Genomic DNA, 19032 nt, shown 5'->3' with positions numbered 1-19032 from the left:
TGCACAGAAATAAAGCAGAGGCATAAAGAAATCCCAAATAAATGCATATTTAAAAAAAAGTTAAAAAAATACATCTTGGAAAAAGCATGCACGTCTTTTGAGGAAAAAGAAACACTCACGAACAAGCAAATATATAAGGATGATTAAATCAATAACATTCCCAAAAATGTCCAAGCTACTACTAATTTTAAAATATCAGGAAAAAATAAAGGAAGGGAAAATTGGCGAGTAGACGGTAATGAAGACCCTGTTGATGTATAATACCTGTCTATATAAAGCTGATGAAAAGAAACTACCAGGGGAAAAAAAAAGATACAAAGTCTTTAGTCTGAAGGATATATATTTCAGGGCTAAAGGGAATTAGTTAATGAATTTATGAAGTGACTGGTAATTATTTATGAAAAGTCATAGAGAACTGGGGTGATACAAATGACAGCAAATTAATTAGATTGCAGGTGTTAGAAGACAGTATGAGACTGGAGACATTGCAGATGATCTAGAGAAGCAAGAAACGTGGAAGAAGAATAGACACATTTACCCCTGGAAAAAAGTAAAAGCTCTTCCATAGTGTGGTAATTTAAATCCTGACACCAATGGAAAGAACCTGGAGCAGCAAAGAATCACAAAAAAAACCCCTAGATATAAGCTTGCAAGTCAAGCTACTCCTAAAGCAATTATAAATGTTTCCTAAATGGCAATGTCAAGAATAGTATTTTCAATTGGGCTAACCTGGTACAAGAATGATTTAAAGTAGATTAAAAAATCATTTGAGAAAACTCAAATAGCTATATATTTCTGTTTGAAAAACAGACAACTAAAACATTAAGAAAATGGGGAAATACAGCAGTCTATATTTTAGAAGTGTAAACATTAAGGATGAAGAAAAATGGATAAGGCTGGTTCAAGCAGCAATGGAATGAAAGTAAGCAATGGGAAATCTAGGTTGATAATCATAAAAGAAATCTTTATGGCTTGAATAATAGTAATATTCATAAGACTTAACATTTATATAGTACTTCACATCTTCAAAGCACTTCACTAATATTAACTAATTGCTCCATTCAATTGTAGAGGAGAGTATTCCCTCAAGGGAAGAAGTTCCAGATCCTGAATCCCTAAGAAGCTACATCAGAAAAACTACTGAAAAACAAACACTATCTAGAGAAATCAGCCCCTGGAAAAGTACAAGGCTAAAATGAACTAAAATAATTTTTTTTCTCTGGCTTTTTCTTTTGCATATGAAAAAGGAAAGTGTGCACACTATACAACATCATGCAGACATTATGTCCAACAAGAAGAAGCACAGGGGAAAATAGTTCTTTCTTTAGTTTCAATGCAGAGGTACTTCAGGAAGTGTTTGTAAAGATGAATACTTTAAACAGAAATGTAAAGAATTGCCCAATATTGCACAGTGCAATGGATGCATGTTTCCCAGTCCCACAGCAAAATTTTCAAGAGCAGAAAGGAAGAAAACCACACATTCCTGTACTCCAGCACTTTTTAACTAGACAAGTTGTTAGATTTTAGTACACGTTGACATAGCTGGTGGTGACACCAATAAAAACAATTTACTGCTGAAAGGATCTAAGACTTCAGGATTGCTTCAACTGCCTAAAGTTTTGCTGGTAATACTAAAAAAGTTTGACTACAAGACACAAACACCTGCTAAAGCACAGGAATAAAAACTAAGGAGCAAGAAGAAACAAAAGACAAAATCAACAGTGAGGGAATAAAAATCGATTTCCTAAGTTGATCCAGTAAGCTTCTACCCTGAAAAGAGAGCAGAAGTGACCCTTTCCACTCCAAGAGGTGAAGGGACCACATTAACAATGCTCTTCTACCTGTTACTAACCATGATCTGGGAGAAGGAATCGTGTATTTGTTAAGAAATCACCCTTTTCAAACCCACCGCTGTCACAGCAAGTGACCAGTCCTGTAGGCAGGAAAGCCTACAACCATTCCAGGATGAGAACAGCTTCCTGATTAATAATTTTAAATCTGATGTAAGTGCCTGTGGTGCTCTGGAGGGACACAACTACTGATACAGCCACGATTCCCAGTGGCACAGCAAGCCCAAGGGCTCAGACCTGCATTCACACTGCACTAAGGAGTGCTTGGATAGAGTCACCATCCTGGAGAACATACAAATAGACCAGACTGATACCAACAGGAGAAAAATAAACCTCTGTAGCAATAGGTCAGCATCTGATGGTTGAGAAGTTTTCACCTGAACATGTTTCTGTACACAGCACTCTTGTGCTCCGACCAACAGGCCACCTTCAGGTATGTGGCTAAATGAATTTCATGCCTCAACATATCACTTTGTGGATTTCATTCCCCTTTCTCATACTGCACTAAATCAGAAATTCCAAGTCAGCAGCATCTAGGAATATCCAGTAAAAGCAAGGACAGAGCCAACTAAGTCCAGGCTATGCAGGCTAGAACTAAAAATCTTGACATTGTGTCTTGGTGATCTCCTAAGATGGAAAAAACACTTTACAAGTATGTGTGTGTGCTTGCTAAAGGAGTCCAAATATATAACAGAAGGAAGCCAATTAAAAAGGTACTAAATACAGAAGACTTCAACTTCAGTGATTAGTGCTAGGTAATTTGCCTTGTGATAAACAACTATTCAAATCAGTAATAGACCTGAGGTTGTTCCACAGCTTGAAAGCATTCCTCTGAATTTTATCAGCTATCACAGCAAGTGCCAATGTTTGTAAGTCAAATTTGGCAATGCAGCTCTACACCATTAAAGCCAGCAATCCCAGTAAGTGCTTGCAAAAGATGCCCACCATCTTCAGAGATCATGCTGAATGCTACAATCACTAAATCAGCATAGGTGCAGCTCAGTTGCAATGTGCAACAGCCAGATGCAGCTTGTAACTTCTTCTCAGTCCTACAAAATGAAGCGAATGAATGAAGAAGAGGCCAGGTTGGATATTTAACCCTGAATCTATGGAAAATAAGTTACTTTCGGGGACTAGCCCAGTAAACCCACCATCCAGCTGTGAAAAATCCTTGTTTCATCACTGCAGCAAAGAGAAGGAGGAGGGGCAGAAGGAAGAGGAAAAGAGAAGAAAAAAAAATGATAGCTGAAAAAAACCATAAAAGAAAACCATCAGTGAAAATTGCCCCTGAAACTTTGCAGAATTGTAACGGCTTTCTCTTGCTTAAATTGATTGGTGTAGCAATGTTATAAAATGACTATTAGGATTCATTGTGCACAACAGAAAGTGTGAAATGTCAGCAGATTATACAGCAAAAGTAATGGGTCCTGAACCCCTGTTAGTCAAAAATGATTTTGTTTCAAATTAGAAATTGATTTTTTTGGACACAAGCCCTTTACAGGCTTCCAACTTTTGTAGCTGTGCCTTGGAAGAGATTAACCTCAGCCACTGTTTGGGTCCAGGCTGATGATACCCTTTTGAAAGTTTCTTCACAGGGACTGCTTTTTAATGTTGGTACGGTCTTAACCAATAACACAAGTTATTTGTTCCTTTGAGAACTGCACCACATTTCTTCTCATTTTGCCATTTTCTTTATTTTTATGCTGACATATACAGCAAACTGGCTGACAAGTTAAAATAAAAAAATTAAAAAAAAAAAGCTAGTTCATAATTGAACCAAGGATTATGTCCAAAGCTAAGCAGTGAAACATCCAAGCTGCTTTTGTTCCCAACCTTTTTTCTTCATAAGAGAGAAAAGATTGCATCTCTGGTCCTTAAGTGGAGGCACTAAGCTAAGGGCAGGATAGGTTTTAGCAGTAGAGACATCCCTGTGTGGCAAACTAGCAGGTTGTGATGGTGCAGTCATCACTCAAGGAGGAAAAGAATGCAAAGATTACATTTGAAGAGCAAACCCCACTGCACTTCTCACTGCCTTTTGGGAAAATTAAAAAACAAATAGTTGAAGGAGTTTTCTGAGATTAAGGGACTACTTTTTTCTCTTTCATCAGAAATACCAGACAGGATCGCCACTTGTTATTTAATTATTTTTTTAATGGAGCTAACACTTTCTCTTAGGTTGTTTAAACACCTCTAAAACTTCTTTCTTTAATTGTGTATTTTACTAATACCCTTTTGAACACACCAGCACAATCATGGCCCTGCAATACAGTATGCTCCCCCTTACCTTTCCTGGACTTGGTGCCTTCCCTCTTGGTCTGCATTTGAGGGCTTTGCCCATCATCCATGTTTATACCAAAGCCAACCATCTTCTTCCCTGAACTGCTCCCATGACTGCTCCCTGGTTTTCTGGAGTTTTTGCTCACGGGAGATGTCCTCAGTAAATAATCTTCATGTTTCAACACAGGGACACTAGGAGGAAAAAAAGATCATGCTGTTACATGATGTATTTGGCCCATTAACACTGCACCCAGCTCTCTACCAGCTTTTACTCTCCAGAAGCATAAACATCATGCTGCTGGTTAAGCTCTCGTTGAATACATTTATAATTTCTGAAAGCAGAATGCCAAAGGCTTGAAGAGTTACCAACACACTTTATCAGGAGTCTTTGGTTATCAGCAGCCAGCAGCACCCTGACAACTGTATTTGGGGTTTTGCAGCATTGGGTACATTCCCTAAAGCATTAGGTCCTGGATTTCTCAAGTAGTTAGAACAGCACCAGTGGGATGAAGACATGGAAGAGAAGATGAAGACAGACTTTGTCCAGCACAATGGGCCAAAATTGGAAGAAAGAATAATTTTAAAAATGTTCATTTTGCTAGAATAAAGGGGAAACAAAGAAGATTATGTGAAGAGAAATCTGAAATTTTAGTTTGCAAAAGGGAAGCAGATCACAAAATCACATAATAATTTTTATTGGAAAGGACCTTTGAGATCATCTGAGTACAACTGCCAAGGATACTGCTAAACCACACCGCCAAGTGCCACATCTACATGTTTTTTAAAAAAGAGATGGTGAGAAGCTGATTCAAGAAGAAAATGGATGAGAAGAAAGGAGACAAAGAGGTGAGACAGAGGTACTTTTAAACAGGATAGAGAATGTATGAGCAAACTGCTGGGAGAGAATGTGGTGGAGAAGGGCAGTACTTTGAGTAAAGTAAGGAAAGAGAAAGTTGACCAGAACCATTACGGTTCAAGATGAACTTCAACACACGATCATAAACACTGCATGGATAGAGGCAGGAGGCAAATCTAGTGATGGTGAGCAATCATGACCTCAAGCTCTGCAGACACAGGCATCTCAAAATGTTCTGGGCAGACAGGAAGATGACCCACATTTCTCTCAGTAAAGAAAAGCTACTGCTTTCAAATTCTGCTCTCTGGGAAATAACTACTGCTTTAAATGACAATTCCCAACATACGTAAGTCATTACTCCCTGTCATAAAAGGCTCCCTTATAAAAGAAATTAAAAATATAAAAAAGTATCTTTGTATTATCCACATGAAATAATACTGTTTATTGCAAGATTATATTGATCTACTTGCAACCATGGAAGCAAAAAACAACTTTCTTAAGTTATTAGAAGATTAAACAAATCTTAACAGCTGGATTCTGTGAACCTAGAGGTCTTTTCCAACCTAAACCATTCTATATTTCTATGATAAATCTTTTTCCTGTTTAAGCAGCAATTTTATATTGGCAACCCAAAGACTGTCACTGAGCTTTTATTAGTTAGGATACAGCTTCATGGAGGCTGAATCACAAGAATCTTTTACCTAAAAGCTTGCACTGACTGAAGTTACTGTAGATCTCAGGGAAAAGGAGGAAATGATGCTAAATTAAAAGTTTCCCATCAATGTGCTGTATAAGACATTGTTTAATAGGGCCCACTGAGCCTGTTGGACAATTAGTATTACTCCTGTATTATTAATGCAGAACAGTATATAATGGCTTATGACCTATAATAACTGACTGAAGTGTTGGATATAACTTCTCCAAATAACCTCCGTTTACTTTAGGGCTTCTAACTGTGTGACCACTAATAATACTGCAAAGTGTTTTTTAAAATTTATGGTGGACTAAATTAGTATCTTATTTGAATCATATGAAATTATTAACCTACTAATTCCTGCAACTACAAGAGCACCAAGAGGTGGTTTTGGATCCTAGCAACTGCTTAAAGAGGCTTAAAGGTGTAATAATTGACCAGATTTCCCTGATAAAACAGGACTTGATATTCCATTTGCCTCTACCTGGGATGATTAAAAGCATTTAAAAAAAAAGTGAGGCTGTCATTATTTGGATTCTTTTTGAGTTGTTTAAAGCACATTTGATTACAACCTACAGTCCTCATGTGAAGACAGTGACCTTTGGCTAGCAGATAAAGAGGTGACTACTCAATTTGTTCTCATCTGAATGCAGTATCTTCTACGGTGCACTTACCTCTATAATACTGAGTTCTGTTCTAAATACGGAATGGCAGATGCAGTTCAAACAGAAACAGACACCAAGAAGAAATTGCATAAGCTAAGGTATAATAAATTACATAAGCTAAGGTATAATAAATAGCAAAAGAAAGTGTATTTGCATTTATAACTTAAATAAACAACTAGAGCCTCATTGTTTAGTAAATAATAGAAGTCAGCTCATGCTAAAGTTCTGCTTAAGTAAGGATAGAGTCTCAAATCTTAAAATGACAATCTGAAAGGTGTGCAGACCAAGGAGAGAAAGGGATGATGCAGAGAGATAAAAAAATTCAGTAATTAACTATCTACCACAATTAAACAAAGAAAACATAAGGCAAAAAAATCTGTTTCAGAACATAATTACTCATTCACCTCTGGAATAATTAGTAAAACAAATGATGTGACTATTGCAACATGGAAATTTAAACTCAACATATGGTCAAAGGGAATCAGCTATTTATATCTGGAGAGATTTAGCAGCAAAAGAGGTTCTTGTCTATTTTCAAATCCAACTACCCATCATGTCACTCAAAGGCACCACAGTTAGTAGGAATTCCTGCAGGTCACCACAATATCCAATGAATTTTCTTGACACTCCTTGAAACTAACCAACAGAGAAGACTTCCTAAATAAAGACCTTATTAACCTACCTACCCTACATACCAGGGCAGGAGATGTAGTGTGGCCAAGAAAGAAGTGAGTCTCAGCACTGCTGCCTCATTATGAATATCCAAGTACACCATCACCAAAGGAAAACAAACCTTGAACATTCCTTCCATCCCGTCTGAGCCTCATATCGCGATATCCCCGCTGAGCGCGAATGGCAAATTTTAAATGTCATTCAGGACCCATTGAATACTGCTAGTATTTGCATTCCTTAAAAAGTAGAAAAACATTAACCTTTTGTTTTATTGAATTAAAATGCCATGGAAATGCTGATGTAGTCTTCAGAGACTGAAATACTTTTACAAAGAAGAATAGCTGTCATTTATTAGACACAAAGAACAATTACTTGATAGGATGCTTTCTGACAAAAAGCAGATTGGTATTCTCATCATAGAAAAGGCATTGTAAAAAAACTCAGCACAGACCTCTGAGACTTGAATAATTTAAAGCTGCATTTGGTGCAATTTGAATTTTTCTTTAGGGAGGCAAAGTTAAATACCTTTAATTTGTTCTAATTATTTCAAATTTGCAAGTTAATTATGGCTGATCATTAAATAACAAAAAGGACTATCGTCTCCATAGAGTTTTACCTCCTACCCTCTGCATTACTTAAGCTAGATTTTAGTATGCATGAATTAACTTTCTAAATAATCACACGGTTTGACTAAATGGCTCAGTAAAATGAGCTCTGATCCTCACAATAAGCATTAATGGACATTAGAAAGGCAATTGGGACCCATGTTACTTACATTATAAGTATTTTTAATGGGGTCTTATTTACTAATCTTTATGTACTGTTCAAGTTAGGGCATCATATAGATACATTATTCTGCTTTAATAGAGGAAAGTCAGTTCTTCAAGATACTAAAATAAATGTCCACTTAGAGCCAACTAAATTCATTTTTAAACTAATGCAGGAAAACTCTGATAGAATATAACTTGTTTTAGCTGCTGATCCTGATGAATCAATCCAACATAATGGCAGCCTTGCTCTGCAAATGGAGTTTTGCAGATCTGTTGAATCGCTAAGCAACCCAAGCAACTCAGGCTCTTGCCAGAGTCGTGCTTACTATCAGCATGTGATTTACCTCGCCCACGAGGCTTCTTCTCTTCCCTGCTCCACACCCAGCATTCAGCTGACTGGGTTCCCAGCCTTCAATCCCAAATTTGGATGCTCACCTTCCACTGAACTCTGATCTTTCCATGCGTTTTTCAGTGGCATTCAGAGAACAAGACTATGTTGTAACTACTCAGAAACCCAAAAAGCGAGGCAATTCATGCCTCTGCTATGTATGTTCAACAGATGGCTGCCTTAATGGTACCCTACTGCACTCTGCTGAGGCAAGGGCTTACGAGTTTAACCATTATCAAACTAACAGATTGCCGTGGTAGGTTAGCTCCAAAAGCAAACATGTTGGAATGTTATTTTCCTGTTCCGTAATTTCTGTTTTAAAAATAAAATAATTAACAGTTCATGTGTGCAATCTGCTGCAATTATATCAGGCCAAGAATGCATAACACTTAATGATGCAAAACTGGTGATAAGTAGACAACCCAAGCAATACGTTTTTGTAGCTGGAACCTGAATTGCCATTTCAGACACAGTTTGACAAACAGGCTGAAAATTGCTTCCTCCCCTGCCACTTTGGCTGGGAGTGTTTTCCAGCCAGATCAGTTTCCAGAGTCAGTTCAGTATAAAGCAGCAGCACTACAAGTACTGGGACAAAAGAGAAGATGCCAGGATCTTCTTTTCAGTAGGGGTCAAATTTAGATCAGTTCACATCAAGCTTGTTATCAAACAGCACTTTTGAAAACCACCTGTTCCAAAGTGGGACTGTTTGGGAGGTTGTTTATCTGCATAGCAAATTAAAAAAATATTTCTGGGGACTTTGTAGATTTTGGATGAGTGGATCTGAAAACAAATGGCAGTGGTCTACGGAACAATTACAACCTTTCCTGTCCCCTCAAGTGGAGCTGAGGAGAAACACGTCAGAACGTACGAACCAGCACAGCAGCACACGGGAAAGAGAAGGGAGATTGATCTTCTTGCTACTGCTTTGTGCAGGGTGCACAAATCCACAGGGCAGCTGAGCACAGCTGGAAGGGACGTAAGAGAGATGCAGGTGAAGAGGAGAAACACAGTGTGAACCTCAGGGCAATCTCTCATGCCTGAATGCCATCACCCTTTCCTTCCTAAAAAATGCTTTTTTAGCTTAGCATTTTTTCCTCCCTTTAAGAAGCAGGAAAAAGTCCTATTCTAATACATTCCTTGAAGACCATATTCAAGCCCAGAGTGAGATTTCATGGGCCAATTATCAAATCTGGCATTTTGAGGCTTATGTTAGATGCATCAGCATGTTAATGGCACTGCTGGGATCCAGTGAATGTCAATAAGAAACAGCTGCTTTCCTTTCTAGAGAGCATGTGCATTTAAAGCTTTGAGATAACAGAATCAGAGAATACTTTTGGTTAGAAGGAACCTTTTAAAGGTCCCCTGGTCCAATCATCCTGCAATGAGCAGGGACATCTTCAACTAGAACAGATTGCTCAGAGCCTATCCAAAGTGACCTTGAATGTTTCCAGGGCTGGGGCATCCTCCACCATTCTGGGCAACCTGCACCACTGTTTCACCACTCTCAGTGAAACATTCCTTCATCACATCTAACTTGAATCTGTGCATTAAGATGAAAAGCAAGACCACTTGTCCTATAGTTATAGACCCTGTTCCAAAGTCTGTCTCTATCTTTCTTAAAAGAGACCATTTTAACCATTGAAAAAGTGCAGTCAGGTTTCCCCAACACCTCTCCTCCAGCTGTCTTCAGGACCACATCCATCTCCCTTCCCACTTATTTTTTAGGCAAAAGGCAGGAGGGCAGGAACAGGTAGGGAAACACTTCAACAGTCAGTGAGAGTTCTGGAGCTGAAATATAAATATTATCAAATCTGCTTGTAATAAAAGGATTTTTCATCACAGAAAATAGACAGTGATTGCCTACAATCTACATGTTATTATGCAGACAATATATTGCTGAGCTGTCATGCAGCGATTTCATCTCTTACAGCACTCTTCAGGCTCAATGCCCTTGAATCCAGCAATGCCCATGGCTGTGTCAGGTTTCTCTGTTGTTTTTTGGGTTTTTCCCCCCTGTTGAGCTCTCTCTCTCAAATCTACTGCATTTGGTTTACTTTTCTCTCATCTTGGAGGAGATACACTTGTACCTATGCTAAATTTTTTTCCTTATCTGAAGCAGTACCAAGGTACAGCAATCCACAGCACAGCTTCCCCAGACCACTCTTTCAGGGACCAGTTCCTTCCCCATTCCCTCAGTAGCTGGTGCTCAGACATTTAATTCCACTAGCAAGAATTGAGGCCACATATGCTCTTAATTAGCAATGACCTATTAGATCATACCAGCCATAGGTGAAACCCTAGCCCCACTGAATCAATCAGAACACTGTCTTTATTTTCAATGAAGTCAGGACTTCACTTAATTTACATGGTTAGAGGTCCATTTGTAGCAAGTATTAAGCTAAATTTAACCTAGAATTATATTCGTGCCTTCCCTTTGAAGCCCTCTCCTTCCTCTGGTTTAAGTTCACTACATTTCAACTCCCTACCAGCACCTTTCCAACATATCTGAGTTTCTCTAATAAATAGCAAAATTACAGCTGTGATTACTTTTCCATCTTTTTTGAATTCAAAGAAAATTCAAGCATAAAGGTTTTCAGTCAGTCATAGAGAAATGGCCACGGGAAACAGACTGGCCAGGCTTTAGCAGGGCAAAATTCTGTGACTGTTTGTTTGGCCTTTCTTACAGAGCAGAGCAGAACAGCTGTCGTTCCAGCAAACTCTGCTGTCAGCCTTCACAAAAGGAAGTCATGTAAATGTCAAGTCACACGTATAAAAACAATCCTTCCAAACAGTGTCTATATATCTGAAAAGCCTGCCTGGCTGTCACCAGTTAAAGCACCACGAAGAATGATGCAAAACCCTGTTTAGGACAAAGTTTTTGAACTAAATCTAAACTTTTTCAGCACATCAGACAGCATCCCTCTCTCCTTCAGAAGGAGAATCTCATGCTCTTCAGCAAAGTGAATGCCAGTCTTAGTGCCTTATCCAGCATCACTAGTGTCTGGCTGAGAGCCAGCCCCAATCACAAGATACCCATCGAAATGCCATATGCAAGCTATCTCCTGAACAAACATGCCCCAGATTGGATTGTAATTTGGTTGTGATAAAAGCATTGAAGAATAACACATCATCTCTTCTCTACTTGCCTCACCCAGAGCAAAAGGCTTCACAGTGGATGGGCTGCACTCCAAAAACAGGCTGTGGCAGAGATGGGTCTGGGTGTGCAGGTAACCCCCTTATGTCTTCCTTTGCTAAGGCTGTTGGTACACAAGCACTCTCTCCTCTACAGAAGTTTCCAGACAGTCTGATAGGTGTTGATAACAGCAGCTTTCAGTAAATGAGCAGCAATTGCAAAAGCCCTTTTTCTGATCATGGATCACATAATGGAGCAATCATTTCCTAAGGGTAACTGACAATATAGCAGAGGAAGCACACACTAAGAGTTGAACAGTATATACAGGGTTTTCAGCATGCCCTACTAGTAAGATATTCTGAAGAAATTTCTAATTAGAGAAACAGATTGCTTTTTTTTGTGCAGGTATTAGGAGTTACATTACACATGCACAGAAAATATGGAGCTTAGGAGGATCAGAATAGTTGAAAAAGACACAGCAACTACAGTTGCTTCTGTTCATTGACAAAATTACACTTGATTGATGCTAAGTTTCAACGTTCAAGACACCAGTAGGATGAATTTTCAAACCTGGTTTCTAAGTGATGAAATGAAGGAACAAAATTTCAAATTTTTCCCACCAATAGAAATGGAAATTAATAACCACTAAACTGGGCAAACAGACATATCCCTAACAATACTGAGGTGACTTTCTGGGCCACTGACAGCTCCTTCAATATCAGGGAACATGCCACACACAGAGAAAGTCTTTCATAAATGCATCAAATTCCATAATAAATGCAATTAAAAGTTTTTATACTGTCTATTTTTCTGAGGCTGCAGAATCTGATTTCTCTAACCAGGAACCATTACCGCTGAAAACAACACAGAAGCACCCCAGCAGGACCCATATTTTTCCATGAAGTTTCTGTCCTCTTATTTTAATCACCTTTATCTGTACCACAGGATGATTGAATCTAGCATTGAATCATGTTAAGCATAGGTTACTACAGGTTTTTAGGGTTATAGTCTGTTAGTGTTAAAGTCTTACAAATCACGGGACTGTTGAATCTGGAAGCTGCAGTGCTTCACTTATTCCAAAAAGCCATTTGGTTCCTCTGCCAAATACAAAACTGACATGGGTTTTGATTTTTGATAAAAATAATCAAGTAGAATTTTACCAGGTTTGTAACTACAAATGTACACAGCATCCTAAATATTCTCATACTACAGCATCTTTTAAAATGGTGCCATACACTATCCCAGATCAGTTAGAAACACCCTTCCTGATGCATCTTCACACTTCATTGGCCTTTTTTCCATGATTAAATCACATCTGTGGGACATGGTCACTCTATGATTAAAGAGTATATTAATGATTTACCACTACACTAGTACTCATCCATATTATATTGCTTAGTAAAATGAAAACACTGAGATTGTTTATTGATCTGCTTTAAAAAAAATCCTATAGCCTGAAAAGAAGCAAATAGAGAAGTAGAGACTTTGGACTTTACTCTGATTAGTAGACTACCATACCCAACAGATGCAGATTTGACAAGATAGCTCCTGGTAAAGATTTAAAATAACAATTTTAGCCACTTCAGTTGCCTTAAATTCACTGAAGTTACATATTTCACAGGGCATGTTTGATGGCTAGTGACTGTAAAATCAAGTATTTATTGCAAGAGCAATACAGACTTAGATGCCTAAATAATGGCATACAACTATAAAAACCATAGCCCTGGGCCCCACAGAAAAGGCAACATACTAAAGATTTCCCTTCATTTCCCTTCAGTGCATATATTTTATGGGAATTTGACAGCATCACCAAATACTGACTCAACCAGGATGTTTAGGGAACAAATTTAACACATTTTTGCACTTGTATTTAGAAAATATTCAGATATAACAGAACTGAAACCAGATGGAAATCACTGCCTCACTAAAAGGCAGTTACCACTGAGATATGTATTGGCATTGCTCTGATATCCAGTATCAAGGGGAGAACAAAGGGAAGAGATCTTGGGACAAGGATGTTTGTCATGAAGCTCTGGGCTCTGGGCTGCCAGTTCCCAGCCTCTGGAAACCCTTTTAGTCCAGACACAAGTGATTTTTGCCGTCTTAGAGCTACCACTATCGATTTTTGGGCATGAAAGTCTACCTTTGCATGCATTTGTTACAACCTGGTGGAAACATCTGTCCACAGCAGAAGCCACGAGTGCTGCTCTGACACTGTGATGTGGGTTCAGGGGTTTGCATTATTTGTGCTGCCAAACCATCTCAGCCCTACTGAGTCCACAGCTGGTATATAAACTTAGCACATCTCTCAGAGACATGGTTTGCTCAAAAATGATGCAAAGATGTAAATGGAGATTAAGGAAACACAGAGATAAAAAGAAAAGAAGGATTAACTATGCATTGATCAAACAAAAGGGCGTGTAGTTATACAAAGAGGTGAAGTCTGGCACTATTGATAGAAGACTGAAGACACTTGTAAATTGTTTTGTTTCAAACTCTTCTGAGTGCTAGAAGCCACACAAAGGGTTTCCATAAAGAAGAGCTGATGACTTGTCACTGCAGTGGAGTTCTAATGCTTTTCTCTCCAGATCACCAATGAAATCTTTTGAGTATGGTTTAGATTTTAGGTAGGTTTACCAGGCAGAGACCATCTTTGTGATGAGTGTGAAGAAACACATTAGTTTGAAACTCACCAAATTAGGATTGAAGGCAGGGAGGGGAAAAGAGCACTCTTAAAAAGCTGAGGATAAAAAAAAGGAGGAAAAGATAAAATGTAAAACAAGAAAGGCATTGTCAGAACACACAGATGGAGGTAGAAGTCACCATGAAATGACCCAGTGGTTCTTAAAGACAGAAAGAATTAGGGAATGTAGTAGCAGCAAATGGCTGAAAGTTAATCCAACACACAAAAAAAACTCTGAGTGCCACATAATTGACAGAGTAAAGAAGAGGTGGTGGCAGAGAAAATAAAATAAGAAACAGCTTTATGACTTTTAACAGACAATTGGCCCCTGAAGGTGAGTTTAAAAGAAGCAAAGCAGACAAGACCTGAAGAAGCAGCCAAGATACCCACCTGGAAAACTTATTTTGAAGTAGGCGAATGAATACTGAGCAATTAAAGAAGACTTTAGAGTAGCCAAAGTGCAAGAAGAAGGACTAAAGCAAGGGGTGGTTTTAACTGTTGACACTGCAAAAGGGTATTGTGGCTGCCAAGGAGAAGGGAACTGCAATAGCTGTCAGCAGCCCAGATGCATGCAGAGAAGGAGAGTGATCCTAAGGTTATGAATCTGAGTGGCAGGGAGGATGTGGCATTATCAAAATCAGAAGTGAAGAGAGATTCAGTAGAAAAAAGTAAGGAGTTCTGTTTTGGCCAGATTAGGAATGATCTGAAGGCAAAACAACTGGGATTATGTGTCAGGGAGGCAGTCAGATATGCAAGACTAGATGGAACAGAGCAGAAGGTTTAAGAGTTATTGGCAGGGAGATGATAGCCAAATCCGTGTAACAGGATGTTGTCATCCAGTGGGTACAGAAATCTCCAGTCAAATCAAGGAGTGACTAAATCCCTTCCCTGCCACCTCATAGAGGTTTTTACCTAGTTTCAAATGAAATTATCTAAAATAGTGCTGCAAAAACATGCATAAAAAACCTGACTTTCCATAAAATCTAAAGATCATACTGTTTCTAAAACTAGGGCAACCACTAAATGAAAGTTAACCCGAACAATAACTTTAGCTAAACTTCAGGTCACATGCATTTAATATAATGAGATGAGGAATATGAAAAGGCCATTCATAATGGAATTCATCGAGTTAGGAATGCCATGCTTAGCTGCCTTATAACATATAATTAATGATCCTATAAAAATCCAGCAGTACGAACTCTCCTGGCTGCCCGCAGAACTGTTCTTTATGCTGGGTAGGGCAAGCAAGCATCTGCTTCCACAAATACTGCCCTTTGAGAAGCTCAAAGGCTTTTTTCCCCGCGTTCCATCAGGGACCACAGTGCCATTTCCATGACATGCTGAGCTTTGAACCATTACCCAAATCAGACTATAGCATTTGGCAACCCAGTACACATCTGTCACGATAGACTGGTTAGTGGTCAAATGTTAAAGAAAACGTCATTAACTCTCTTCCATTGCTTTTAATACCCCACCTTCCTCCAGATTATTTATAATCCCCACTAAACCCACCCTCTGTTTACAGTCTTCTAACACAACAGTGAAATACATACTGCCTGGAGATCTGTGTTGCCTTATACCACTCCCAACCATTTGGTACAACAAAAGATGTTCTCTCTCCATCAAAAGGCCTGATCCCTCCTGAAGCATTGATGCTCGAATTCAAGGTTAAAGGATTAAGACCTGAAGCACTGGGTACCAGAGGAAATGAAGCCAAATATCGAAAGAAACACAAAAATCAATCCTCTTCGCTGCAGGAGCAGTGTGAAGAACAAATCAGCTAGGCTGAATCTAAAATTTTCTCTGCGTGGCTTTCAAAAATTAGCACTTTTATAAATATAATGGGTAGTCTGCAAAGCCTCAGCACCCATGCAAAGCCACAGAGTTCAACTCAATACATCAGTATGGTCTGGGAAGTTTTATGCCAGAATAATTCAGTGGCAAATACACAAAGTCCACTTCAGAGAGAGCAAGAGCTGGGAAGTGAGTGAGAGCACATATGTTGTTATCTTTATACGTAGTCTGAAAATCTGCAAGTGGCAGAACCTAATATTTACTAAAGTTTGCCTTTTGCTTCAATTCTCTGAGTGCTGAAGTGCAGCCAAGGTCACAGGAGGGGTGGGGGAGTGGGTTTTAGCTTAGTGTAGCTGTGATCATGGGCAGAACAGCAGGGTACAGAGGATTTCTTGCTTAACTTTGTAATACCAATAGCTTTTGTTCTTAGTCCTGCCCCATCAGTTCTGATATAAGCTTTAAATGGCATGAAAGTTGTGCGGGTGGGTTTAAAATTTCCTGATTCAAAACTACCTTCCAGAACATTTTGTTTTATGAGGTTTTTCTTAACTTTTCCAACTGATAAATTTCTGGGACATATGAATGTCTAGATTAAACAAAATATTCTCTTCATCCAAGATTACACATAAAAATAAAAAGTAACAAAACAGTATGTCTGAAAAAGTAATCCATTCCAATTTATAAAAATAGAATTCAGGTTTTCAAAATTCAATTCAGGCAGTAAACTAACAGTGTCTACATTTTCCCATAAAGGAGGCATCTGCAAATGACTTGCAAAAATGTCTCTCACTGTCTGCAAGTGTTGGCAAGGAACAAACTCCTTCAGGAGAGGCATGCATTTCACATATTTCAACTCAAAGAAAAAATTTCCAAGCATTTTCAGTTTTGATGTAGGATATTACCAAACCAAACCCATGCAGAATACTGGCAGCAAACACAAGTTTTGTGAAAATACCAAAATACTTTTTTTCTAACAAGCCTGGTTTTTTTTAACAAGCCTGTTTTCACCAACTGCCCTCCTAAGGTTAGCAGTGTTTCTAATACCTGAGTGCCGGTGCTTTTTGAAGACCTCATCTACCTATGAAAACCACTTATGGCATTTTCTGCTTACATCTTACACCTCCAGTCACTCAGCAGGCTTCCTGCTCAAGGTTACTTTGGACTGCAATGGGAATGATGTAATACTGCTGTGTGCAGCAGACGTGATCATGAGAACAGAATCAGCATAATTCAGGTAAATGTTAGATAGGCAGCTTGAAATCACTGTTGCAGTTGAAAGTAAACCTGAAAATTAGATTAGTGAAGGAACCAGGTCAGCAGAAATGAACTCCACTCTCTCCAGTCCGATAAGGATCACTGCCTACCCTAACAAAAAAAACCCTCAACTTTAAATGCATGCATTGGTATATGTAAAAAATTGCCACACACTCCCCTTTATGCTTTTAGTAACCACATCAGAACAAAAACCTTCGCCCTGAACAAGAAAACCTACTACCTCCAGAGTCTGCACGTGGCACTAATGAAGCAGAAATGTGTGTCTAAGTCTGACTGTACTCTCCCATACGTCACAGCAGACTCCAGCAGCCATCTGTTGGAAGGATGCTGTGCCTATATATAGCCAGACACCACCACGAGAGAAAGAAAAAACTCATATCTGCACCTAATTCAGCGTGTGCACTATTGGCAGGTCTGCAAGCACCGTTTTTTTTTACCGGCCAAACAAGTGTTCGCTCCACAAATATCCTATCTAAAAATGATACAAACTTCAATGTAAAATTATCTGGAACAAGAAAGTAACTTGGTTGTTAAAAGGAGCACTAACAGGTGGGAAAGCAGCTTCCAGATACACAGATTTTATGGGCCATTTGCAAGCACAGTTGATTTCATCCCAATTTAATGTGCCAGTCTGCCAAAACAGCAAACAGAAAAAAAAAACCAAAAATCCCAACAAACTATATTCAGTACATTTCCAAAAGTTGGCCAAGTCCTTTATAGATACACCTCAAGAGACCAAGGACAACTCAGAGATGACCTGGGAGTCTTGCACAAGGAGCCAATTGCAGTCCTGGTGAGAATTTCTCCTTTAGAGGCTCAGGACCTCGACACACCCCAGGAAGTGTGTGGAATGAAGAACTTAAAAGAAAACTCTTCATAGGAAACCAAATGGCTGCTACCATTGTTTTTCAATTCTCCTCAAAAACAGGAGTAATGGGGCCAGCAAAAGTCAGACCAGCAGTAGCAGAGCCATGCGATTGCATGTGATTTTTATTTTATATTTAAATTATTTCGAGGGGGAACTGAGTGAACAAACTTGGATATGCCTGGGACAGCAGGGGGAGCTGCGAGTCTGCATTCCTCTGCAGGTCTATTTAATTGCATTGAATATTTGGACAAAAGCACATCACCACAGAAAGATGCCTGCATGTCTAACAAGCCTCAGAAAAGCGAGTTCATAACAAAGCATTAAACAAGGAGCAACAGATAATTGTCACCTTTTCTCACTAGACAATAAAAATACTTACATCATAAACATAAAAATCTTTTAAAAGACCCCTGACAGCACTCCCTCCTGGAAATATCACCATAGCAATGAGCATCCAAGTACAGGGGGAAGTATCACTGAATCCTGTGCTTGATATTTTCGAGTAACTAAAAATACAAACTGGCAAAAATATGCATGAGTGATGTAGAATGAGGCACACAAACATAAAGAGCTTTCAATGAAATTAAAGGTGGCAAATTCCACCTGCAAATCTTCAATACCCCAAGAAAAAATCCTTTCACCAGGTAGCATACATTGAATGAGTGCCTGCAGATAACTGTAAACACATCTGATAGCTGCTGTGTCCAACAATTCCTATTTGGAACGCTTTGCACAGGTTTGTGTAGAGGCTCAGTGGCAGAATTGTGTGAAATCCAAGGCAAAGATGCCTGTTAGAGGGGAGGCAATAAAGAGCCATACTAGCAGAGCCTTATAGGAAATCTGAGACTTGGAAAAGCAGGGAATCTTGAATGTTAAGATTTAGGCACACAGCAGCACTCTGGGGACGGGTGCTTGCAAAGTGAAAAACTGTGTCTCCTCAAGCTGGTGCCATTAAATACATCTTATTTCCATGCCATTCAGATCAAAGTTAAGATTAAACGAGGAAGGGAAGAGTTTTAAAATTCCTTTCCCAGATGCAGATGTCAGGAGCACACACAAAAGCAGGTGCTGGGTGTATTGATCCTACTGAATACGCATGGAGTGGGT

At 39.0% G+C, this 19032-nt stretch overlaps 1 protein-coding gene across 1 annotated transcript in view; it reads right to left on the bottom strand.

Moving 5' to 3' along the window:
* KIAA1328 (KIAA1328 ortholog) overlaps window positions 1-19032 on the bottom strand; it is a 172039-nt gene that overhangs the window by 32586 nt on the left and 120421 nt on the right. The window contains exon 8 of the mRNA XM_058824482.1: window positions 4135-4319. Within this exon, the coding sequence (XP_058680465.1) occupies window positions 4135-4319 (185 nt within the window). The remainder of the gene's footprint in view (window positions 1-4134; window positions 4320-19032) is intronic.

The sequence above is a fragment of the Ammospiza caudacuta genome, chromosome Z, assembly GCF_027887145.1.
Source record: "Ammospiza caudacuta isolate bAmmCau1 chromosome Z, bAmmCau1.pri, whole genome shotgun sequence".
Classification (NCBI taxonomy): domain Eukaryota; kingdom Metazoa; phylum Chordata; class Aves; order Passeriformes; family Passerellidae; genus Ammospiza; species Ammospiza caudacuta.
The sequence above is the reverse complement of the archived record's forward strand: the minus strand, read 5'-3'. Positions and strand labels throughout refer to the sequence as shown.